The 27,391-nt window shown below is 32.0% G+C and overlaps 1 protein-coding gene across 1 annotated transcript; it reads left to right on the forward strand.

The window, feature by feature from the left end:
* Positions 1 to 609: 609 nt before the first annotated feature.
* On the forward strand, positions 610 to 5,017 carry LOC149230190 (uncharacterized). Its single transcript, XM_089381223.1, has 3 exons — positions 610 to 2,658; positions 3,043 to 4,714; positions 4,938 to 5,017. The coding sequence occupies exons 1-3, from the start codon at positions 610 to 612 to the stop codon at positions 5,015 to 5,017; spliced, it is 3,801 nt and encodes a 1,266-aa protein (XP_089237349.1).
* The last annotated feature ends 22,374 nt before the right edge of the window (positions 5,018 to 27,391 follow it).

The raw sequence follows: 27,391 nt of genomic DNA on the forward strand, positions 1-27,391 counted from the left end.
TACGAATTCGGCGGAGAAGCAAATCTCAGAGGCCAAGCCTATGGAAGGGATACAAACTCAGGATGATGAAGCCCTACCTCAGGTTGGAGGGGATCCGGTCAAAGCATTCGAAGAATCGAGCGGCGCTGAAAAGATCCCTGTGGGAAATGCTGATGCCGCTGCTAGTGAACCGCCCGGTATGCAGTCAGACCCATTAAACTCTGTTTGCTTTCCTGATTCTAATTTTGTCCACTCATCTATGGGGTCTCCTTTGATTACTAAATGCATAGATGATTGTGTAAACATTGAAAATTTAACTGCCGCTATCCCCTCCATCGATCTGAACTGTGAAGTTGTTTCCCTAGAAAACCCGGTCTCAGGTGGTCCCTCCCCTGCTCGCACCTATAACCTTAGATCCCTCAGCAAAAAGTCTGATTTCCTCCCCGATTCGGTTGAGCCGGTGGGTGGTTTGGGTCCTTCATCGTCTAGAAGTTCTAATAAAAAGGGCAGAGGTAGGAAGACAAACCTGTCCAAAGCTCAAGTCAAAGCCAAACTTGATGTGGCTGATGGCAAGCAAATGTTGATTCCTGGGGCGCTTAGAGCAGCAAAACCCCCTGAGGCTGTTATAAAATGATCTGCTTGTCATGGAATTGCAGGGGTTTAACCAGTAAACCCAAAAAACTGGCTTTGAAGGAATTAATCTCTCGATATAATCCAGATTTTGTCTTTCTCCAAGAAACTTTAGGCAGGGGTGAAGACATTGAATCAGTCCTCAGATCTTTTTTTCCAGGGTGGGCTTTCGTAGCCCTTGATGCAGAGGGTCACTCGGGTGGTCTTGCTATCGGTTGCAGGGATGGCAGATTGAAAATTTTGAACCATTGGGGTATGCCCAATGTGCTGGGTATGGAGGTTATTTCCCCTGACTTCGATTTCCCTTTTTTGATAGTAAATGTTTATGGGCCTTGTCAGGCAAGGGTTGCCTTCTGGAACGCTCTCCTGCCTAAAGAACTGCTAAAAGGGAAAAACCTGATATTAGGAGGAGATTTAAATTTTTCCTTAGGGAATGCGGAGGCTTGGGGACCCTCTGCCAGAGAAGACCCCCTAACAGATTACTTTGCTAATGCACTCCTATCCCATAAGCTGATAGATGTAAATATTATAAAAGCCAAACCTACTTGGAGGAATAGGAGAACAGGGGAGGAGAGAATAGCAAAAAGACTGGATCGCTTCCTAATCAGTGATTTGATGGCTTCCAATATTCCAATGTTCAGGCAATGGGTGGGTGAAGGGGGAAATTCGGATCACTTCCCCATTCTTTTAGAACTCTCCAAACCCCCCCCAAAACCTGCTGCTCCTTTCAAATTCAATGCTTCATGGCTGCAAGAAGATTCTTTTAATCAGCTTTTCAGGAATATTTGGAGACATCCGGGTAGAAACTTTTCGGGAAATAAAGGGGCTCTCTTTATGGATAATCTAAAAAAACTAAAGAAAGCAACTTTGGAATGGGCTTCAGAAAGAAGGAAGAAGCAAAATGAGGAATTGAACAAAATAGATGCAGAACTTCGAGCTCTAGAAGAACCTGAGGCAGATGCTTATGCTACCCAGGAGTCAAAAGAAAAGATTGTGGCCCTTGAGAAATCTAGAGCAAAGATTTTATTGGACAAAGAGGAAGAATGGAGACTTAAGAGCAGGGCAATCTGGCTGAGAGCAGGGGATGAGAACACAAAATTCTTCCACAACTATGCAAAAGGCCGGAAAAATGCAAATACAATTTGGAAGCTAAAGGACCCTGAGGGCAGAGAAGCCTCGTCTTTTGAGGACTTGTCAAATATGGGGAAGAATCATTTTCAATCTTTGTTCTCAGACCCAGGAGGGGTTTCTTTAGCTGAAATTATCAGAACAGCACAAGCTTTCCCTCGCTTTGTGGAGGGGGAGGAGGCTGAAGATCTTTTTAGAGAGGTGACAAAAGAGGAAGTAGAAAGTATAGTTAAATCTATGGCAAAAGACAAAAGTCCGGGTCCGGATGGCTGGACAATTGAACTCTTTACCCATTTTTTTGATCTGATTGGGGATGAACTAACGGAAGTGGTGGAGGAATCAAGGAGGAAAGGTGAGATATATACCCCTTTCAATGCTACTTTCATTGCTCTTATCCCTAAAAAAGAGGCCCCGGAAACTTTCGAGGATTTCAGGCCAATTTCACTGTGCAATTGCATCTATAAAATTATTGCAAAAACCATTGCGGTTCGACTGAAACCGATCCTTTCCAATTGCATCTCATCAGAACAATTTGGTTTTTTAGACGGTCGTCAAATTCACGAAGCTATAGGGGTGGCACAGGAAACCATACACAGTATTAGAAAATCAAACTCGAAAGGGGTTGTGTTAAAAATCGACCTGTCTAAAGCCTATGACAGAATTAGCTGGACTTATCTCAGGATGCTACTGACTCATCTGGGCTTCAAGGTGGAGTTCATAAGCTGGATCATGGGGTGTATTTCAAGTGCAAGCTTTGCAGTTCTAATAAATGGGGCTGCCTCCCAATTCTTCAGAGGTCAAAGGGGGCTGAGGCAAGGATGTCCTCTTTCTCCTTTGCTCTTCCTCCTTGCTGCAGAAGGACTCAGCAGATTGATATCCAATGCCAAAAGAACAGGTTTGATAAAAGGTTTGGAAGTTGCTGTAAATTTGTTCATTACTCACCTCCTATTTGTAGATGATATTTTATTATTTACAAATGGGAGCTTAAATGAAATCAAAGAACTTAAAAGTATTCTTGACCTGTTCTTGAAAGCTACAGGGCTACAAATAAACTCAAGAAAGTCCCAGCTAATATTGGAGGGTTTCAACAGACAGGAGGAACTCCTGATTTCATCTTACCTACCTTTCGAGTCTTGTAATATGGAAAGCCCATTCAAATATCTTGGTTTTTGGTTGAAACCACACTCGTATAAAAAGCAGGACTGGAACTGGCTGGTGGCAAAAATTGAACAAAAAATCTCCCATTGGAGCTTCAAGTGGCTATCTCGGGCAGGCAGGCTGACTCTTGTAAATTCTGTTCTTCAGGCCATGCCTGTGTTCTGGGCAGCCCTGACATGGATCCCAAAAGGCATCCTCCACAAGATTAAACAACTATGCAGCAGATTCCTTTGGTCAGGGTCAAAGGAGGATTCAGTTCTTCCTTGGGTGGCATGGGACAAAATCGCAAGGCCAAAAGACTGGGGTGGATGGGGCATAAAAAACCTCTATGATTTCAGCACTTCCCTGGCAGCAAAATCTGGATGGCGTATAATAAATTCTGAGAACTTATGGACCAGAGTAGTAAAATGCAAATATATTGATCCCATGCCTTTAGAAGATTGGATAAGGAATCCAAACAAAAAAGGCAGAAATTTTTCTGTGATTTGGAAAGCCACTACAGAGGCCTTTAAGGTTATAGAACAGGGTCTGGCTTGGCAGGTAGGAAACGGTGAAAATGTGAGGATTGGAAGAGACCCTTGGGTGGGATGTAACGAATCCTACGCTCTATCTCCTGACCTGATTGCTCATCTGGATTCGAAGGGGATATCTGGTCTAAATCAGATTGCAAATTTGGGTCAGTCAACCATTTGGGGCCAAGCATGGAAATCAGAAGAAGATTTAGGAATCGACCCCATGTGGAGGAATGAGTGGCGGAGTTTTCTTCAGGAGCTAAAGAGATCAAATGTTAGGATTCAGGACAGGCCGGACCAATTGGTGTGGGCACATGCTGAATCTGGAGCCTACTCCCCAAAGGCTGGGTACTCTTTCTTAATGAAGAGGAAAGGGTGGGATTTTCCAGAATGGTGGGTTAAACCCCTGCTAAAGCTAAAATGCCCAAAGAAAGCAAGATTATTCTCTTGGTGTGTGCTAAGAAAGAAAATTCCTACCTGGGATATTCTACAATCCAGATTCAAACAGGGCCCAGGAAGATGCCCCTTATGCTTTTCAGACTCAGAATCCATTCCTCATCTGTTCATTGCTTGTCCTTATGCAAGGAAAGTATGGGAGGAGATGCAAAAATTATTAGGGAAAAATGTTAGATGGGAAGGGGATTCTTTTCTTTCAGCATGGGAATATTGGTGGAACCACTACCCAGAGAGGAACTTGAGGAACCTCCCCCCCATTATTTGCTGGGGTATCTGGATAGCTAGAAATAGAAGCATCTTCAGAGAAAAACTCACTCCAGCGGAAGTGATCGCTATCCAAAGCTCTGCCATTCTGTCTAGTATTCCGGAACCTGAAGAATCTAGGAACACTGCTCCCAGAAAGGAAGAACGAATCAGGGAAGGGATTCCATGGGCCTATTTCGACGGGGCAGCTCAAAACAATAATACTGGTGCTGGGATCATCATCCATTTAAGCTCCTCTCACTCTCTAAAAGCCTCTGTGGGACTAGGTCCCGGAACAAATAACTTCGCTGAACTGTCTGCCCTCAAACTTCTTCTATGCTGGCTCATAAACAGAAATATCTTCACAGTACAGATCTTTGGGGATTCTTTGAATGTAATAAACTGGGTCAATGGAAAATATAGATGTCAAAATTATATGCTGAGGCCGCTCCTGGAAGAGATTCAAAACTTAAAACACCATTTTAATGTTTTCTCCATTGAACATATTTACAGGGACAGAAATGAAGATGCAGATAGGCTTTCTAAAGAAGGTTTGCAGCAAGCTGTGGATTCGTGGAGGATAATCGAACAGATGCATGCTCAGATCCGTGTGTCGGATCTCCCTCCATACACTTAAAATTTTTAAATATCAACTGGTTCAGTTTCTGTTTTGACAGTCTATCTATATCCGGATTCAGAATTCATGTAAATATTGCTGTTTTATTTCCTGTTTTGGACTACATTTTTGGGATCAAACATATGAAAAACATGGTGATTTCCGTGGGTTGTTTTCCTCTGTATAGGAGACCCACGGTTATCTGATATGGACAGGCAAAATTTTTGACAAAGTTGTCCATGATAGGCAACGCTACAGCGCTGTTAGCAAGCGAGAAAAAGCTTTTCTTTTCTGACTGTTTTGGTGATACACAGAGGAGTCTGTCTCTCCCTCTTTGGGACTGATGTAGGTCTCAATATCACTGAAAGTTCTGGAATGTTAACTCATATGCTTGTAACTTTTTTATTTCTTATAAAAAAGTTCGTTTTTTTCCTCGGAAAAAAATTAATCTAATGTACAATGAAGATTCATGTACAATGTGCTTTTGGTTTCTTCCCTACATGTCATTTAAAGATTTGAGACTAACGAAAAAAAAGTGTAAAGTCAAATTAACTTGTGACGGTTTAGGAGCATCAATGGACTTTAAGATATTTAATATTATTGAAATTTATTTTTTTATTAAAATTTAAAAAATCCATTGAAGAAAAAATAAAGTTTATTAAATATTAAAGTATGGCAATGTGACTTTAAATAGAGTTTTTGAATTTTGAATTAATGTTAAAAGTATTATATATTTTAAAAAAAAAGAGTTAATGTTAGAAAATATTATATATTTTTAAAATAAAATTTTTAATTTTTAATTAAGGTTAAAAAGCATAATATTTTTAAATAAAAACAAGTGAACGATAATTTGCATAAAAATTAGTAAAAATCAAATTTATTTATTTTTATTTATAATGTTCATATATGAAATTAAATACAGCCCATAAGGGGATTTCTCTCTTAGGGAAGAAAACTCAATATAGCATCACCATAATTTGGGATACTTTGCTATTGTAATTTGGGCTCATAAAATTGATATTTATAATGATTTATGAAGTAATGGAGTTCAAATTGGAGATAATAGAAAATAAGTAGAATTTATTTTATGATTTAAATATTTTATAAATTACTTTGGAATATTTCAAAATTTTGATAAATAAGAATGAAATCAAACCATTTACTGAATGTGGAACAAAGTTAACAGATTATTTTTATATGAATTGTAAATTCTATAGATTTAAAGGCATAAACTCAGAGTTTGTGGATGTGCATGGTGCAGGATGCATCGATTCTTTACAGATGATGATACTCTTAAACAATTCACTAAGGTACCAGTTACATGTTACTTTGCTTTGGAAAGAGCTTAAACGAAATCGTGCGATATAATTGTGTAGACGTTACCAAATTCAGTGGAAGCAGAATCAAAATTTATGTAAAAGAGAAATAGCATTCCAGACACCACACATCTGCAAACACCCACATCTGTGTGCAAACACGATGACGTTAGTGCCAAAGTTACAGTATTTTTTTCCATTACTTAAAGTAGAATCCGGCCTGTCACATGGAGTCTTTATTGCATACCATCTTTAGGCTGTCAAATTTGAGAGGTGGAATATTTTTTTGTGTATCTGTTTGTGAACAGAATAAGCCACAACGTCCAACCGAAAAAGAAAAAATAAGGTGCAGGGAAACATGAACTAAAGAAGAAAGTGAAAAGAAATAGAGTCATTTGGAATCTTATCACTAAATCATTATCCATTGATATGCGTTTGATTCAAAATCTTGAAATTCCACCAAAATTAAAAGTGTTGTTTTTTTAACTGATTCACATAGTTAAAAGAGTGGGCCTAATGGTTAAGAGGATATGTTTCTAGGATCGAAACCACAGGGGTAGAGTATGTATGCTTTCGTAAACTTAGTAGTCAAATGGCTGCGCCAATTTTAGCTTGTCTGACTTGGCCCTAACCTTAGATAATAATAATTGAATATATTCTTAAGAAAAAAGATACTAAAATATTGTTCAAAAGCAAATCAGTTTTAAAAGTTATCCTTCAAACATGGATTACTTTTCTATAAATAACTTTCCAAATAGATTATAAAATTTAAAGATTATTTTTTAGTTAAGAATAGTTGTAGTACCAGATTGTATGAAAATATTACTGTTGAGTTTAAGAATACTATATTTATTGTAAATATACATTTTAAGTGACTTTACCACTAGTCCCCTACAATATGTGACATTTACATTAATAAGTTAGAAGCATGTTTGGAAGATACAAGTTGTACAAGTTACTCTAACTAGGATAGTCATCATCTTTCTTTACACAAATGATAGCCTCCTTTCTTACTCCCCCTTCCTTTATATACTTCAATATCATGCCACTTCATCTAACCTATGGTAGCCACTTCCTCTCCACCTATGATAGCCTCGTCTATTACCCCCTTCCCTTCATATGCTCCAACATAATGCCACTTCATCTCCACCTATCTTTGAAAGTCATGAAAGATCTTTTGTCTTACATGGAGATGACCGACACTCCTCTTTCCAAGGAGCTCTCTAAGTAGCACATGAAACTTAGGTATTTTAGGCATGAGTTAAACTAGGGAAAATTTTAAGGGCCAAATTTGGCTAACTGGCTATTTTTTGGACTATTTTCTCATTTGGTTACAATTTGTTTTTTACATATATGTGATTAAATGGATAGTATTTACCAATTTTAATAGTAAATGACATTAAACAAAGTCTTTTGGTAGAAATCACATAAGAGAAATTTTTGGCAGAACCAACAAGTGTGGTTGATGATCAAGACCAGATGAAGATGCTCACCATGGCAAAGGCTTAAATAGAGAGCAATGTAGAGACATAATTTCAAGTAATGTCTATATTTGAAAAATAAAATATAAATTATGATATTAATTTATTAATATATTAAAAATAAATATTATTAAGTAACGAGGACAACTTTTTGAAAAATAATATTTAAATAATGATATTAGTTTATTAATTTATTAAAAACAAATATTAATAAGTAAAGAGTATATTAAATGGCTAGTTTTTGGAAATTAATATTTAAATTAATTTATTAATTTTTGGAAAATTAATATTTAAATTATGATATTAGTTTATCAATTTATTAAAAAAAATATTAATAAATAACAGCTATATTAAATCACTATTTTTTGAAAAATAATATTTGAATTAATTTATTAAAATCAAATATTAAAAAAAACTAACAAAATAAAAAATCAAAGTCAAATCTAAAGAGGGAAATAAAAAATTATAAGAGAGAGTGAAGAGCCTAATCAAGACAAGATCATTTAATAAATAAAAATACTTAATGGAAATAAAATAAACTAAATTAAAAATAATTAATGGAAAAATAAATAAAATAAAACAAATATATATATATATATATATATATATATTCAAAGAAAAGTAATCAATAGATAAAACAGGGTCAACAATGAAATGAAATATGGGGTTGAGGTTTAGTAAACAAAATTACTAAAAATAGTAAATTGAGGTAGGCTCTAGAAATTGAAAAAAGACCCAATAATTTCAATAGAGAGGATGGTTGGAATATTAGTATTTTTGTTATTTGTTTAATGAGTCTTAGCCCCATATTTGATTGTTTACCTTTTTTTATTTATTGATTACTTTTCCTTGAATCTATATATATATATATCTTTTGACTTATGTATATTTTTGTTTTATTTTGTTTATTTTTCGCATAGGGAGTTCAAGGTTAGATGCTTTTAGCTTCTCTTATAGCCTCAAGCATGATAAAATGGGATACTAGTTATTGGTTGAAACTAACTTTTGCTTGTAAAATATGATCTAAAAATGCTTCTAATTGATTAAGAACTTGTATTCCTTTAATATATGGAAACAAATTAACAACTTAAAACCTATATAAATCTATTCGAAATGGAAATTTACCCTATTATAAACCAGCAATAAGCTATTTCAGATAACTACATCTTCTTTGCACATAATGATATTGTTCTATATCAAAATATTATAATAAAAAATACAAATAAAAAAATAAAACAACAATATTTATATCAAAATTATTTAAAAAAAACTTTTAAATTTAATGGGAATCTTAAACTATTAGATTTAAAATATAAATATTTTATGTTTTGAGTTTTTTGAATTTAACCATATAACTTTTTCTGAAATTAAAATTTTTTATGGTTTAAAATATAAAATAAAAAATAAAAAAAATTAAACATTCAAATTATATAAATTTTATTATTCAAATTTATAATTCCAACCAATTTTAATTTAAACTCTCCACTAAAATACTGACCACCTAAAATATTGACCACCAATGGACGCCTTTCTTCAGTGCAGCTGACCCGTACCATCCCACCATTCTCTGCTATGAGTCATTGGTTTGCAAATCCTCTATTCAAATCCTCATATTTTAGCAGATTTCTGGCAAATGGTAGTTGGCAAAAGTCCAATGGTTAGATTCTTCGTTAAAGGACAGACGTACTGACATTATACCAACCCAGCGGAATTCTACTGCATAATGAAAGCATTTAACGTATCATGCAATTATAAAAGAACAAAAGATAAAACCTACCAATTTATTTGATATTAACTTACCTTAATGTGAAATCAGATAAAATAATTTTTTTATATAATTTTAAATCATTTTTTTAAATAATTTATATAGAAGATAATAAAAATAATTTCAATTCTTTTATTATATATGAAAGGTGATTGAAATAGTTATCATTTTTTTTTTATATTCATGATATTATTTTTATGGTAAGGTGCATCTCCTATTTCAAGAAGTAATTGATAATTCTCAAGCATTTTTATTCTAGCACATATATAGATTAATTCATATGTGATGTCATGGACAAATTGTTGAACAAAAAAAGCAAATGATGTTAGCCTCCTCTGTTACTCCCCCTTCTTTCATATGTTCCAACATCATGCCACTTCATCCTACCTAAAAGTCAATGACATATATTTGTCTTACTTAGAGATGACCCTCACTCCTCTTTCCACGGAGCTCTCCAAAGAGACCATGGAACTTAGATCTCTTAGGCATGAAGTTAAATTGCTATCTAATTCTAGTATATAGGATTTATATAGGAAGTTCAAGGTTATATGCTTTTAGATATCATGTGACCGTTCTCTTATAGCCCCAAGGATCATAAGATGAGACATATCTAGTGAATACTAGTTATTGGTTAAACCGAATAAGTTTGGTTCTAAATATGATCTAAAAATGTTTGTAATTCCTGAAAAACTAATATTCCTTTAAATGTAAAGAAACATATTAACAACCCAAAACCATATAAATTTAGCCTGAGTGAGAATTTACCTATTATAAACTATGAATAAATTATTCAAATAACTAGAGTTTCTTTATACATCATGAAATCATATTATTATATTAAAATAAAATATTATAATAAAAAATTAAATAAAAAAATAAAACAACATTATCTATATCAAAACTATATATATATATATTTTAACTTTTAGATCTAATGATCATCCGATTATACGAATTTTAATAATTCACTGCACACCAATGGACGCCTTTCTTCAGTCCAGCTGACTGCGTGCCAACCCACCATTCTCTCCTATCGGTAATTGGTTTGCAAATCCTCTGTTCAATCTATCGTACGTGAACGCAGATTTCTGGCAAATGAGCGCTGGCAAAAAGTCGTCTGTTTAGACTTTTCGTTAAAGGACAGACGCACTGTTATACCAACCAAGTGGAATTCCTACTGCAGAATCAAAGCATTTAACGTATCGTGCAATTATAAAAGATCAAAGGATTTCCTATGAATCTCTTGCGGTAAAAGATAACGGGCAACAGATAAATTTTATGTTACTTGGTTTTAATTGAGCAGCGGTTTTATGTTACTTGGTTTTAATCGAGCAGCGGTTATATATACTTATTGTTAGATTTTATTGTAAAATCGAACAGTAAGTATATACAATTTACGGTGAGCATACACAGTCGGCGCTCAATTAAAACCCAATAACATAAAATTTATTTGTTACCAAAATAAAGAAAATACTGGATGGTAAAAATGTTGTCTTACGAATCTAAATTAATGAAGTTTGAAAAACTTTATAAATCTCTCGGGATAAAAATAAAGAAAGTATTCGATGATAAAAATGTTCTCATATGAATCTAACAGGGCCAAAAAAAAAAAGGTATGCCATTAGTCTTTTATCAAATTTTTTTGTCACTGCAGTAATAAGATAAATTTTATTGGTACAGGTTAAAATAATAATAATTTATTTTATATGTTATTTTGGTAATATGATGTTTTTTTAATTAATTTAACTAAAAAGATATATATTTTTTCTACATAGTTCATAGTCTCTATAGAAATAATTTACCAAGTAAATTTATCTAAAAGTATTTTTATGAAATAATTTATCTAGCAAATTTACTTGAAAATATCACTTTCTATTGGCTTAACCACGAAACCTAACTTTAGAATGTCATAAAAAGGTATAACTACTTTGGAGATAAATCTCAACCATTGATTTGTCTGTATTACTATGAATATTTTAGAATATTCCATTGAGGTTAAATCCCTAACATCCTCTTAATAGTTATTGGTAATTAAATTAAAATTCAAACTGCCCTATTCTAAAAAATAGCCAAAAAAAATGTTAAATTAAATTAATATTAAAGTAATTTATAGCATTATTTGATTTTTCCCCTAGGTTCTACAACAAATGATGACCGGATTTTTCGTTAAAGCACTTCATGAGGTAAAAGTCAACTCTATAGACAAAAATGCAACCATCTTAAGGTTTGGTGTGGCCGATACAATCTCTAAATAATTTTGACAACTTAACTCAAAACATACATAACCTAACAAACAAAAAAACATTAATTAATTTCAAAATTTCCAATATTATTAAAATTTATCCTTTATTTAAAATTTTAAAATTTAATATATTATAGAAATTAAATTTATTGAATATTAACTTACTTTATGATGAAATCCAATAAAACCTCCAGATTTTTAATTAGTGTAATTTTTTTTTTAAGTTAAATTTCTTTAAAATATCTCGTATATAAAATAATCAAAATAATTTCACAAATATTATATAAGTTGTTGCTCACACATGAAAGGTAATTAAAATTGGTAAAGATAAAAAGCGGGCTCCTTTAATTATTTAAGCATAATATTATGTCTTAATCACCTTAAACTAAATGCAACACATGGTTCTCTAGTCATATGGAAATATATGTTTCCAGTCATGTTACACTCGTTTGATCATACGTTGATCGCTAGAATTTTGGAAATTTGACCTTAAACTTGATTGCTAATCAAGTTTTGAGACCCTTTTACATTAATAAATATTCCTCCTATTTCTTACAATTTTTTATTTTTTAATTTAAACGATTCGAGAAATAAAACATCTCCATCACTATCTAGTGCTGATCCTCTATTTCGATATTTTTCATGTTTACATAATTCCTCATTACGTTAATAACCAACCGTGGTTTTAGTTACTAACTGCTTTAGATAATTGATGATTATATATTTTAATGTCAATGGATATTACAAGGAAAATTTTATTAACCTAGGTTGAATCTGTGAGTAAGACAATTTTTGTCTCAAATTGTCAAATAAGTTTGAGCGTATAATGTAATGGATTTTGCCAACAAATGTGTGAGTGCTAACAATTTTTTTTTATTCAAACATGCATCAGTTATTATGAAGAAATGTTAAAATAATAAAACCAATATACTATATGAATTTATTTATTAAAAAAAAAATAAAAAAATTCACATACTGTTTTCAAATAACTCTTAAAGTCGTTAGAAAAACCAATTTTCAGTAGGGTACAGAGATGAGACATCACTTTTTAAAAGAGGTATATAGGTTAGGCCGTAGTCTAATTAGTTGGAGGAATTGCTTGGAAAGCTATAGAAATTCTGGTCATATTTAGAGAAAATCTGCAAAGGATTTTTGTAAATCTAAATTATAGTTGTTAAACTTCAAAATTTTTGGTGTCCTAGACTTTTTTTATGGTGCTGAATCCATTTCTACCATCAAAAACAAGATTTAAACACTCCCTCTACAAATTTATTTGAATTTTTTTTGCCCAAATTCCAACCACTTTTGACTATCTAGACAATTGGTCAACCTCAATAAACGACTCCTATAAATTAGTCGAGTATATATATATATATATATATATAAATAAATAATTTGAATTATGATTTTTTTTTAATTTATAATAAAAAATAAAATATTAAACATTTATATTAAAATTTCAAATTAAATATTAAGCAAAAAAAATTATAAATTAAGATAATAAGTATATGTCAAGAATCTATTATCATACTACATTCATAATGCATTTCCACACATTCTTTAAAAAACAAAAAAACTAAACCATAAAACTTAATCTCAAAATAACTTATTTAGCTTCCTCAATCCATACCACCACTCATCAACATCCATATCATCACGATCAACATCACTAAGCTCATAATTCAACAAGCTCTCTAAAGAAAGATATTCTCTCAATAAAGGCTCCATCTGACAGGCGATAGCCTGCACATGATATGCAATAAAGGCTCCATCTGACAGGCAAGATTTTACTTTGCCACTAAAGTCACGGTGTTTGTGCTCAGATCTGGGTGTTGGCAGATGTCTGATAAAAATATTCAGTTAACTTTAATTCATATCGATTCAAATCGTATTTACAAATAAACAAAATGCAGTCATTTTATACATTTACAATGAGAGTGATATGCTCTTGAGATAGAAGGTTATATATTTAAATTAAGATAGAAGGTTATAAATTTAAATAGTTATTTTTGTGTGGATGGTAAATTTTAGAATATTTTAAAAATTTAATTTATATGAATGAAATTAATGATGTCAATTGTTTAACTTTAATTATATTCAATATTTTTTTTGAATATTTTAAAATTTATAATTATAAATGTACAAATTAGCTTTTATCTTTTATTATCTTCTATTTGAACTCCATTATTTATAAATGATTGTGAATATCAATTTTATTTTTACTTTTTACTACTACCTTTACAATTATTTTTATTTTTTTATATATAATTTTTTTTAGATTATATTTTATTAAAAGATATTTAGTTAAAATTTAAAAATTTTATTTGATTTTCTATTAAAATAAGTTATTGAAATTTATTATAGATTTACATATAAAACAAATTGTCTTTTATTAAAAATATATAATGATTATATGTGTGTGGCGTTATATATTTTAATTTTAATGGACATCACAATGAAAATTTTATTTACCTATGTTGAATTTGTGAGGAAGAGGATTTATGTTTCAAATTGCCAACAAAGGTTGTTATGTATTTTGAAAAAATATGGAAGTGTTAATTTGATAAAATCTTTTATATGATAAGTAATAAGATTATAGTCTGGAGAATGTTGTTTAACGGTTAGGTGAGGAAATTTGGTCCCAATCTTTTCACACAAAGTATATATATATATATAAGACTAAAAAAAACAACAAACCATCCCACTACACTACCTATCCTTCCTCAGCAAAAATAAAACATAATTATAACATAGTAATAAGACTAGGATATCACCATCGATCATGGTGTTATCTTGATACTAGCTTTGTTGCGTGTTATCAAGAATTAGTTGACATCATTAATTATACAATACAACAAACAATCAAAATTACAAACACAGTTAAGAAATTTCAATCATAACCTTAACATAAATTTATAATTGGAATCACATTGCCATTTTCGATGATGTGAAAGTATCATTAGTATAGAGTTATGTGACTTGACTGATCATGAACACTGCAAAAAGAGTAGTTATATTATTTGGTTGTCACTAGATGACTCCTACAACCAAGATGAATGATTTTAATCAATTATTGATGACTTGCAGTACTAAGATGAATTATTTAAAATTTGAAAATGTTTTATTTCTCAATAAAAAACATTTATGTATTATTTACTATAAAAAACTTTTTTACACCTTAAATTTTTTAATATTTTAAAAATTTGATAAATATGAATGAAATCAAACAATTAACTTAACTCATATTTATAAAATTTAATCTTCAAACTACATAAAAATAAATGACCAATTTAAATATATAATTTCATATAATCATTACAATTTTCATTATTATTTATTCACTTCATTTATTTGTAAATAGATTAATTTTTACATGGATTACAGATTTAATAAATTCAATGAATATTCAATGGATATGTAACAGATTACTTTTATATAAATGGTAAATTCCATATATTTAAAGGCATAAGCTCAGATTTTGTGGATGTGCATGATGCAGGATGCATCGTTTCTTTACAGATGATGGTACTCTTAAACAATTCAAAAAAGGTACAAATTACATGTTGCTTTGCTTTGGAAAGAGAGGAAACGAATCGTGTGATACAAATGGAGTGAATGTAGGCAGCAGAATCAAAATATATGTAAAAGAGAAAATAACATTCCAGACAATACACATGTAGTACAAACGCCCAAATCTGTGTGCAAACACCGTGGCGTTAGTGCCAAAGTTCTAGTATTTGTTTCCATTACTTAAAGTCGAATCCCACCTGTCACATGGAGTCTTTATTGCATACCATCTTTAAGCTGTCAAATGTGAGAGGTGGAATATTTATTTTGTGCCTGTTTGTGAACAGAATAAACCACAACATCCAACCTAAAAAGAAAACGTAAGGGGTAGGGAAACATGAATTAAATAAGAAAATAGAAATTTGGAATCTTTCTTCACATTTAATTAAATCATTATCCACATTGGTATGCATCTGATTCAAAATTCTGAAACTCCACCAAAATTGAAAGTGGGTTTTGAATTATTTTTTAGCTGATTCACATAGTTAAAAGAAATTTTATATAAATTATTTTGAATGCATTTTTAAAAAAAATATTTTGAATGAATTTAAAAAAGAGAGTGGATTTGATTTAAAAGAAATTTTATATAAATTATTTTGAATGCATTTTTAAAAAAAATATTTTGAATGAATTTAAAAAAAAGAGTCGATTTGATTTAATTTTGATTTATCATAATTTTTTTATTAAAAGTTTTATCGTTAATTATATAAAATTATATATTATATTATAGTTTATATGAAATTTGAATTATGAAATTTAAATTATGAATTTTTAATTTTGAAATCTTTTAATTTATAATAAAAAAATATTGAACATTCACATTGAAATTTCAAATTTAATATCAAGCGGAAAGATATGAATCATGATAATAGATATATATTATATGTCTAGGACTCCATTATCATACTACATTCAAAATTTTCCTTGACGCATTTCCATACATGAAGCAAGTCTCAAGATAACTTATTTGGTTTTCTCAAGCCATGTCATCACTCATCATCATCGATGCCATCATGATCAACATCACTAAGCTCATCACTCAACAAGCTCTCTAGAGAGGGATCATTCTCATGCCATAGCCCATAATCAATGAATATTAAACAAGGCAACCACAATTCTTTTGGTTTAGCAAAGGCTAGGGTTTATTGGGAGCATGCGACCACAAAGCCATTAATCAAGTTTTAATAATTTATTACCCGTCACAAAGAAAGAACCCATTTTTAATTTTCAAGAGTATCGGGTTCTCCATACCTAAAGAGGGTTCGGAAGGGTTTGTTTGAGAAGAACCTGAACCAATTACGGGTAAGAGAGCCTATCTTACCCTCACCCCTAGGTTCGGGTACACTTGATTCACAACTTTTGAAATAGATTATAAAATTTAAAGATTATTTTTAAGTTAAGAGTTGTTGCAATAAAATATTGTATGAAAATGTTATTGCTAGCTTTAGGAATGCTAAGGATTAGCTTGAAGATATGTATTGTAATATAAGAGTTAAGTGAGGTTATGAGGTGTTCCCTACAATCTGTGGCATCTTGTGCAAGCATTACTCTAACTAGGATAGTCATCATCCTTCTTCTTTACACTCATGATATTATTCTTATGGTGAGATGCATCTCCTATCTCAACAAGGAGTTAATAATTCTCAAGCATTTTTATTCTAGGGCACAAATAGATTAATTCATATGTGATGTGATGGACAAATTGTTGAAAAAAAGAGGCAAATGATGTTAGACTCCTTTGTTACTCCCCACTCCTTCATATGCTCCAACATCATGCTACTTCATCCCCACCTATCCTTTGAAAGTCAATGATAAATCTTTTGTCTTACTTGAGATGATCCTCACTCCTTTTTCCAAGGAGCTCTCCAAGTAGATCATAAAACTTATATCTCTTAGGAATGAGGTTAAATTGCTATCTGATTCTAGTATATAGTATTCATCTACGAAGTCCAAGCTTATATTCTTCTAGATACCATATGACCATTCTCCTATAGCCTCAAAGATGATAAGATGAAAAATTAATTATGTAGTGAATACTAGTTACTGATTAAATCTAACAAGTTTGGTTATAGAATATGACCTAAAAATGCCTCTAATTGACTAAGAGCTTGTATTTCTTTAATGTAAAGAAAATGTAGTTATCTGAAATAATTTATTGGTGGTTTATAGATTTTGGGTTGTTAATTTGTTTCTTTAGTGGAAGTTTACCCTATTATAAACCACCAATAAATTATTTCAGATAACTACATTTTCTTTGCAATAATATTATTATCATATATTAAAATATTATAATTAAAAAATCTAAATCAAAAATAAAAAAACAATATTTACATCAAAATTATTTTTCTTTGAAAAAAACTTTTAAATCTAATAAAAAAATTTAAACCATTATATTTAAAATATAAACATTTTTCTAATAATTTACAATATATATATATTTTTTAAAATTATAGTTTTTCTTCTGATTTAAAATATACTTTAAAATATATAAATAAATATTTTTTATAAAATTATAATTTTCTTTCTAATTTAAAATATACTTTTAAATATATAAATAAATTTTAAATTACAATGCAAATTTGTAATTCTCACCAATTTCTATGTTAAAGGCTCCTATTACAATTCACATCTGTAATTCCAACAAATTTCTATCTACCTCTCATAGGTGTTTTCTGTAAATTACGCGTATAAAAGAGGCACACCGATGGACGCATTTCTTTAGTCCAGCTGACTCTCTATTCTGCGTGCCAACCCACCATTCTCTCCTATCTGTCATTGGTTTGCGAATCCTCCATTCAGTCTCTCGTACCTGAACACACCCCCCTCTTATTTTTGCAGATTTCTGGCAAATGGGAGTTGGCAAAAAGTCGCCTGTTCAGACTTTTCGTTAAAGGACAGACGTACGGTTATACCAACAAGCAGAATTCTTTTGCATAATCAAAGCATTTAACGTATTCAATGAATCTCTTGCGGTAAAAATAAAGAAAGTATTCGATGATATTGTCGTGTGAAATTCAAAAAATCAAAAAGTACTCATAGAAATATTATATTTTAAAATATTTTACTATTATTAATTATTAAATAAATTCATATATAAGTTAAAAATATTCAATAACGTTCTTAAATATGGAGATAAACACCCATTTTATAATGGAGATTTTTAATATGTAAAAATGTTTTGTTACAATATCATGGGTCAATATCACTAAAGAATGATAACTTACTTCATAGGCCATTTGGTCATATGACATTTTTTCTAATTAATCAATTTAATGAGTGAGATCATTTTAGTCGAAAAATTCAGAATGAAGATAGCAAGAAGAGCTGCAGATTCATCTGATTAAACTCTTCTGCTATCATGGATTCGAAACATTGACAAAATATGGTTATTACTATGGATACTCCAAAGCTTAACTCAAAAGGGTATAACTACTTTTTTCTATATGGTTCGTAGTACCAAGCGAATCTATGCTAAAGGATTTCTTCATGTTGGCTCAACCACAAAGGTCATCAAAGAGTATAACTACTTCCAAAATAAATCTCAACCATTAATTTGTGTATATTACTATAAATATTCTAAAATATCCTATTAAGGTTAAATCCCTATCATTCACTTAATAATAATTGGTAATTAAATTAAATTATAAATTCTGTATCCCAAAAAAATATCAAATTAAATTAATAATAAAGTAATTTATAACCATCTTAAAAATTAGTGTGGCCTAAACTAGATACAATCCCTGAATGATTTTGACAACTTAACTCAAGGCTTATATAATCTAGTAAAAAAAATTAATTAATTTCAAACTTAAATTAATGTTATAAATTAATTTGAAATAATTTATAACATTAATTGATTTTAAAATTTTCAATATTATTAAAATCTATCCTTCATTTAAAAATTTAAAACTTAATATATTATAGAAACCAAATTTATTTTTAACATGAAATCCAATAAAACCATTTAATTTTTAATTATTGTAGAAAAAATGTTTATATCATTTCAAATTAAAATTCTTTATATATAAAATAATCAAAATAATTTCAATAATATTATATAGGTTGGTGCTCACACACGAAAGGCGGTTGAAATTGGTAAAAATAAAAAGCGGGCTCATTTAATTATTTAAACATTATATTATGTCTTAATCACCTTAAACTGAGAATGCATCATATGGTTCTCTAGTCATATGGAAATATATGGCCATATTTTCCAGTCATGTTACACTCGTTTGACCATCCGTTGATCCCTAGAATTTTGGAAATTTGACCTTAAACATGGTTGTAATCAAGTTTTGAGACCCTTCCACATGAGTAGATATTCCTAATATGGATATTAAGATTTATAATCGTTAATTCTTCCTTAGATGATCAATCTTAACTGTTACTCCAAGTACATTGTTTCATTTCTATTCTAACAGTGGAATCATCGGATGAATGTCTTTGGTGTGTTGTCTCGACATTAGGTAAATAACACAAATCTCGCAAGGATAGAAAGTAGTTAGGGATAGAACATAGTTATGTGATAGTAGTAGAGTTAGGATATCACCATCCATGATGGTGTTGTTTTGATGCTAGTTTTGTTGCATGCTATCAAGAATCTGTGGTCATTGTTATAATCAAGTATAAAATAAAAAAAAAAATTAATTAAAATTTTAAAATTATTTGATAGGGATTTGGCTTTGTAATAGTTTTTGTTTATTTTTTATTTTTATTTAGAGAGGTTAATATGGGGATGAAAATATTACAACAAAAAAGCTTATAGAATCATATCAGTATACAAGGTTCTAGGAGATGGAAGGTAGTGGTATAAGCTTATGTGGAATTGTAACCTACCACTTACGCTAAAAATATTTGGATGACTTTTACATATGAATAAGGTCTTTACATGGGATAATCCACTATTACACCAAGGGCACTTTTAAGACATTTTTTTAAGACAAAAGAAATCTGTTGTCTTAAAAAATCACTTTTTATTTTAGTTATTTTATATTAAAATTTAATATCAATTGAATTGTCTTAAATATAAGTTTTAAGACAAAAATAGTTTGAGATAAAAAATATTTTAAGACAAAACTTTATATTTAAGACAAAATCAATTTGAGACAAAAATATTTTAACACAAAACTTTACATTTAAGACAAAAATATTTTGAGACAAAACTTTATATTTAAGACAAAAGTAGTTTGAGACAAAAATTTAAAGACAAAACTTTATATTTAAGACAAAAATAGTTTAAGACAAAATTATTTTAAGACAAAACTTTATATTTAAGACAAAAGCTGTTTGAGACAAAAATATTTTCAGACAAAACTTTATATTTAAGACAATGACCACTTTAGATCAAACCTATTTAATACATTTAACAATTAAGACACAAACATATCAATTTAAGATGATATTATCTAACAACTGCAAAATTGAGTGTGCCCTAAGTCAGCCAGCTTGTAGACAACTACTGTCTTGTGCTTATATCAAGGTTGTTATTTTACTTACCATTCACATTATCTTATATAAAGACAATGATTTGTTAGGCTCTTTGTTTTGTGGGGGTAGTCGACTAAGAAGAACGCGACAAGTTTTACTGACCAGATTTCTCGGACATCAATTCCTCTTCTGTCCCTTTCATATATGCTAATACGATTAGAGACAACTTGTCTATTGTTGCATTCAACACTACTACACGGAGGGGGACTTTAAGATTTTTTAAGAGAAAAGAAATATTTTGTCTTCAAAATTTCAATATGAGGCAATAGTAAAAAAAGGTAAAGGTAAGGATTAGGGGTCTTTCTACTAGCATTTACCGAGTGGTTGGTTTACCATGGTTGTGAAGTGATATTCAACAAAGGGAAAGCATTCTTGAGACACATAGCCATGGGGCAGGTGAAGCAGATCGGGGTTTGTGTGAAGAACCTATATAAGCTATATGTGGAAGACTGTGCTACATTAATCATTAAGGTAGAGAAAGTGAAGGTCGCGATGTTGACGAACTTTGGCACAAAATACTTGGTCATTTGTATCATGGTACCTCGAATATTATATAACAAATATCCACTCACCTCTCTAAAGAAGCACTTAAGCAGTAGGATATATGCAAAGGATGTACATTGTAGAAGTACATAAAATCCACATTTTATGATCAGGACAACAAAGCACATGCAGTCCTAGAAAGGATCCACTATGATGTTTATGGACCTTTCTCGACAACCTACACTGTCAGACACAAATATTTTGTCACTTTTATTGATGACTTCTCACGGAAGTGTTAGATCTTCTTCATGTGGAATAAAGATGAGAGATTCTCTGAGTTCGTAGAATTCAAGAAACTAGTTGAAAAATAAGCTAGCAAGAAGGTGAAGGCTTTATTGTAGAGACTGCAACACCCTCCAAAATTTTGGCTTGCACTTAAATTTCAGAGCCTACTATGGATATTGTGATCGATCGTTCCTTAGTCACTTATTGGTAATTTGATGATCTCAAGCTCCCCTTTTTGATCTTAAGAGTCGTTCATGCTTTTATCTTTACATAGAATGTGTCATCTTTGGGCATGAGGGTAATCACTTGTCATGCAAAGGGAGGTTTGTTTTGCTTCAAGGGGAAATATTTATGAGAATGGGTTGTCCTCACCACATAGACATGTTTAACACTCATTTCACACACTCTTACACAAGTGTCGCCTTTATCCTCCCAAAGTATATAATCGGAGCTGCACTTGCCGTAAGCTACCACAAAGGTTGTTGCATTAAGTGAAGTATGTGTTATATGTTCTGGATGGTCTATGTTGTATCGATAAGTTTTCAAGTGTGTGATCGTAGTCAAGTTTTATCACTATTTACATAAGGTCAACTGATCCCACACTTAGCTAAATTTCGGAGTTTCCTTAGCAACCTAGCCTCATCCAACTTTACTAAATTACGCACTTCACATATGTAGCCCTCAAGATTTTTCGTTGCTTGTTTGAACCATGCAATGCACAGAAATCCCAACCTCCCTTACCATTCAAAAATGCACAGCAATTTCCTCCAGTGTCCTTCCCTCAGCCGGAACCCACTGTCTCCAAAAACTATGTAGTTTTGTCCCTTGACTACCCAGTCTGCCTTGCATCCTGAAATTGCATAGATGTGTCCTCCCAGGGCCTCGTCCCATAATAGTGCCTTGCATCCTAAAACGGTGTAAATGTTTCCTCTTAGGGCCTCATCCCGCAACAGTCACTACCCATGGAAACTACACAATTATGTCTATCACGGGCCATGAAGAAAGATGACATGATAGATGACTCTCAAGGAGTTGAGGAGAAAAATAAGTAGACCAAGAAACCCAAGGTATGATAGAATATCAGGACCACATGAAGACTCCATTTGATGCATAACCCTTTGGAGGCTAGGTATGGAAAACAAAGCACATCTTTTGAAATACACCTCTTAATGTAGCTTAAAAGTTTGTTTATCATTGTCGTATCATTCCGTCTTCAATGACATTTATGGTTGCAAGAACTGAAAGTCATTCCATGTGTTTCCTCTACGTCTCTTGCTCCCTTTCACTTATTTATTACATAGCTTAGAAGATGAAGAGTACTACCACTTGTTTATTTAAGCTACGGGGGTTGTGACCAACATGATATTATGACTAACTAGGCACGATGCAAGGAATCCTAAGTGGGATGAAAGATGTTTGATGATATGTGTGTAGTCAGTACACTTCTTTGCATTAATCCTTGCTTTGTATCTTGCATTTACCCTCACCGCTGTCAAATTTGGCTACCTGCTGCGAGTAGTCTCTTAGCTCTTTCCTAACAAAGCAGGTGAAGGAATTTCCTTCAACCTGATTTCTTCAAGGCTCTTCATAGAAATTATAGAGCTAAGAGAAGGAGATGTGGAATCTCACAATCAAACTCTTGAAAATACTTTATATATCCAAACAATTAAGCTACCACTCAACAACATTGTCAATCTTGGAAGACTCAAGAAAGATCACAACTCTAGATATTATAAACTTCTTATTCACTTCATCATAGAGATGGTATGCTTTGGAGGTATGAGTACCCAAAGAAGATACATTTATGACTCCTTGCACTGAGTTTTTTTATCTGTTCCATAGGTATGAAGGCATAATAGGAGGAACCAAAAACCTTAAGATGCCTCACCTAAGGAATGTGGCCATACCAAATTTCATAGGGAGTATTGTTTCTAATAGCAAGAGATGGACACCTATTATTTATATACACAACACATAGAACCACATCAGCCCAAAACCTTATGAACTTAACATGTGAACTATGCCAAGTTCATAGTGAAAGTAATACATTCCAATGAACTATGTGTTGAAAAATGCAACAAGAAATTCTCAATTTGATTTTTCCTTGATTAAATTGAAAAAATTCGAATTTCCACATCAAGAGACAACCTGAATGATGTTAACTTGTGTGACATGGCTTGTGTCACCTAGTTTACTCAATAAATTCAAGTTGGAGGAGTAAGAGTTCAGTTCTGCAACTGCAATTTCTAATTTGTAGCAATAAAGGTCATTTATCTCAAGTTGTTGTTAGTTAAACTAGTTCTAACTTTTGGAGGAACTAGTGGAAGGTCATTTAAGTAGTGGGACTTTAGTCAAACTCGATGATCATCTAGTTAACTGATCAATCAACCCAAAATACTTGGGGCATGAAGAGAAGTCAAGATCCCTAATATTGGTGGAGATTCGAAGGAAATTTTAATTTATTGTAGCTCACACAGTTGTAAGAACTTGCTATAACCATAGTGGAAGTGGTAGCTTGAGTAGGAGCTTCTTGTGAAATTGGAGAGGGAATGATTGTTGGTAGCATTAATAGCCTACCAGCAATTTGTTTTGCACCACACTTCAATGTTTTGGGTAGGGTTTTTAAGGGTGGATAATTTTTTTTATGCTTTTTGGTCATGCACGTCCTCACTAAGTATCTTGGGAGGTCTGTAATAGTTCCTTGCATGCACATCCTCACTAAATATGTTTTTGGATGTCTGTACTAGGTCCTTGCAAATTTCTGTTTGCCAAGGTTTAACTACTTATGATCTTAGGTGCTCACAACAACTCGAAAATTTATGGCACTTTCCAAATCACCATTCCTGAAAGGATCCAACAAAATGACTTCAGAGGAAGATGAGAAGGGAAAACTCTTATTGGAACTAGCCTAGAACTAGTGGAATTGGTTGGTCCCAATGGTTTTGGAGTTGTACTTTAGTTTGGTGGTTCAGCTTGGCTAAGGTTAGTCTTGTATTGAACTGACCTTAAAACACCAAAGACACTAGTTCTCTAATAAACTGACCAATTCTGAAGAATGTATTGCAACATAGCTAATGACCACCAAATAATAATTTTTTAATAAAAAAAATACTTAAAAGGAAAAAAAGAATCTTAACTCAAGGGCCCTACAAAAACTAACCCTAGTAATTAATGGTAACATTTAATTTTTAAAGTTAAAGTAAAAGTTGATATTCTCCTTATCTTTCCTTTTTGAAAAGGAAAGATAAGGATAATGTCAACTTTTACTTAAATTTCTAATATTGACATTAATTGTTTCGGGTTGTTTCAGAGTGGTTCCAACTTCATTCAATTTTGAGAAAGTCAAATTTTAGATCTCATTCAAACTTAGTGGTGATTGTTTGAACCGCTTCTTTGTAATGAATCCTACACTTTGACTTCCAATTTTTCAGGTGTAGTTATTGCATAATCATATTCCTCGTGAGACTTTGCAGTAGAAATTGATCTTTAATCCATTGCAAACACTTGACCTAGCTTAGGGAACCATCAGCTACCCCTCCCAAGTTGCTCCTCAACATTGAAATTTTCTTTTTCAGTAGACATTCATTTTATCCATTAGATCATTTTTTCCACTGTGACAGTCCAACAACACCCCTGCCAACATATTCTTGACAATCCATCTCATCTTTATTGCTACCTTATAAACACTCTTAAATCTTGTGTCTCCAATCTAAAAGAGGAAGAACCAAAAAGGGCCTTCTTGGCCCTCTTCACAACCCACAATATGTTTAGCTTCTCTCTTGTGCTTACACTCTAGTCTTCTCGCAGCTTTAGAATGGTGAATCTTAAACACAGTCTCATGATGTCCATTCAGGGAAGCATAATTCACCCTTTCTTTGAATCAAATTACCCCCCTAGCATTCCCTTTACCTTTACATGCAGGCATATATTTTCCTTGTGGATGACTGTTAAGCTTTCCATCTCTATTTTTCCTCCCTCTCCTACCCTCATGAACCTGATAAGCTGAATTTAACCAATCTCAATGTATCTGAGATAAACAATCCATCCAACTGGGTAGATTGAGTTGAGACCCTTTTAGAAACTAAATCCATCCCTCCACAATGATATGTCCCTCCCCAACAACATCACCATGTTGTGTTTGAGATCTATCATTCCCATGATCACTATAAATTTCCGAGTCCTTCACTTACATATTTGGTAACATCATCATTCTGATCACCTATAATTTGTTGTGATGTTTCTTGTGTTATGGTTTCCTTTAATGGAAATATCTCCCTAGTAGGCATGAGTAACCAAATTCAAGTTCTTTTAAACTCTTGTGTTAACATACTTAATTTTCATTTTGACCTATTCATTTTCAAATTCTTGTGTGGTTGGTTTACTGGTTGACTACTAGCGTTCACCAAGTGGTTATTGATGATCATAGTTAGTCTAGAGTGAACGTTGGACTTTGCCTTGAAAACCAAGCCCCAAGAATAAGCAATTATCATGGAACATTTCAGAGCCCATACTAGTGGAAGGCCAATTGTGCAGTGGGACTTTAGTCAAACTCAGTGATCATCCAGTTAATTGATCAATCAACCCAAAATAGCTAGTGCATGGAGAATTCGAGTTACCCAACTATGGTGGAGATTCCAAGGCAATGTAACATCAATTGTAGACTAGCCTTGAGTGTATAGGTGTTGCATGTAGTCACATGATCAACCTTGGGAATTTCACAATCCATTTTGTAAAAATTCCTAAATAATAGGGGCCTAATTTTTCAAGGAATTGCACAAGGAAATATGGGCTCAAACAGAGATAGAAATTTACTAAGTCTGGGTTATAGCTTCTTAGTGAGACAAGAGACAGGTTATTCACTTGCAGGTTGTGCTCAGTTGAGAAAATAAATTGCAATACATTTCTATTCATCATATTAATGCAAGTAGAGATTTGGTTTTTTAGCATATTTCTTTCCCCAGGAAAAATTATGTGTGCATGTGTGTTATTTCTTATTGCATGAATGAAATGTTTGTTCTAAATTGTGAATTAACTTCAAGAGAGCAATAGATTAGGTTTGTGTCTTGTGATTTTGATTAGAACTTCATAAATAGTTGCAACTCTACACCATAATTTCTACAAGGATGGTGGAGGAAAATTACAGAATATTTGTTAGTAGACAATATCCCTACTTCAAAGTATCTATGACAACTTTTGCGAGAAGAAGACGTTGAGGATAAAATATTGGATTGTGGAAGAATTAGTCACAAAATTCACAAGGGCAGTAATTTTGGTTGCAGGTGTGGAGGTAGATGGATTAAATGTAATTGTGTAGGTAGACAAGTCACAGTTACTCCTTTGATATTTGTCGATGATGTGTTACTATTTGGTAGATTGACCTCTTTTGATCGGTCTCTGCACTCCTTATGAATAATAATAAATCTCATATGATTTCTTCTTACCCAGATGATGCATTGGTACTGGAGATTTATCATATTTTTGGTGTTATCTCCACTGCATTGGATGCAGATTTTGAAAATCTTAGATTTATGCTCCAACCTAATTGTTATGGAATTAAGGATTGGAGTTGACTTATAGAGAAAATCCATTGTAAACTTTTATCATGGGCACAGAGGTGGCTCTCCTTAGGAGGCAAGTTGACTCTAGTTCGAGCAGTCCTTCAGAGAATCTCTATATATTGGCTTCATATTTTCACTATGCTTAAGAATACCAGTAAAGTATATTTCTGGCTTCATCTTGGCATGGGACAATGTGTCCTAAAGGATAGAGTCGGCCTGGTTGTTGTTTACTATGTATGGAGGCGATGGATAGCTAGACTCATCTATTTCTTTGATTCTCCTTAGAAAAATCATTTTGGAATGGTGTATCTAATATGCTGCATTTACAGACAGATTATAACTACTCTTTTGTGGTTGATTGTATTCGAGACTGGATTATTGAATATAAAACATTTGGACCACTTCCAATATGCATTTGGGTTTCGACCCAAAGAATGCATTATTGTCCTGAGCTCCTTTGTTGTGATACATCCACCTCCATCCTT

The sequence above is a fragment of the Pinus tabuliformis genome, chromosome J (assembly GCF_031772625.1).
Source record: "Pinus tabuliformis cultivar Carrire ecotype Pingquan chromosome J, CPIR1, whole genome shotgun sequence".
Classification (NCBI taxonomy): Eukaryota; Viridiplantae; Streptophyta; class Pinopsida; order Pinales; family Pinaceae; genus Pinus; species Pinus tabuliformis.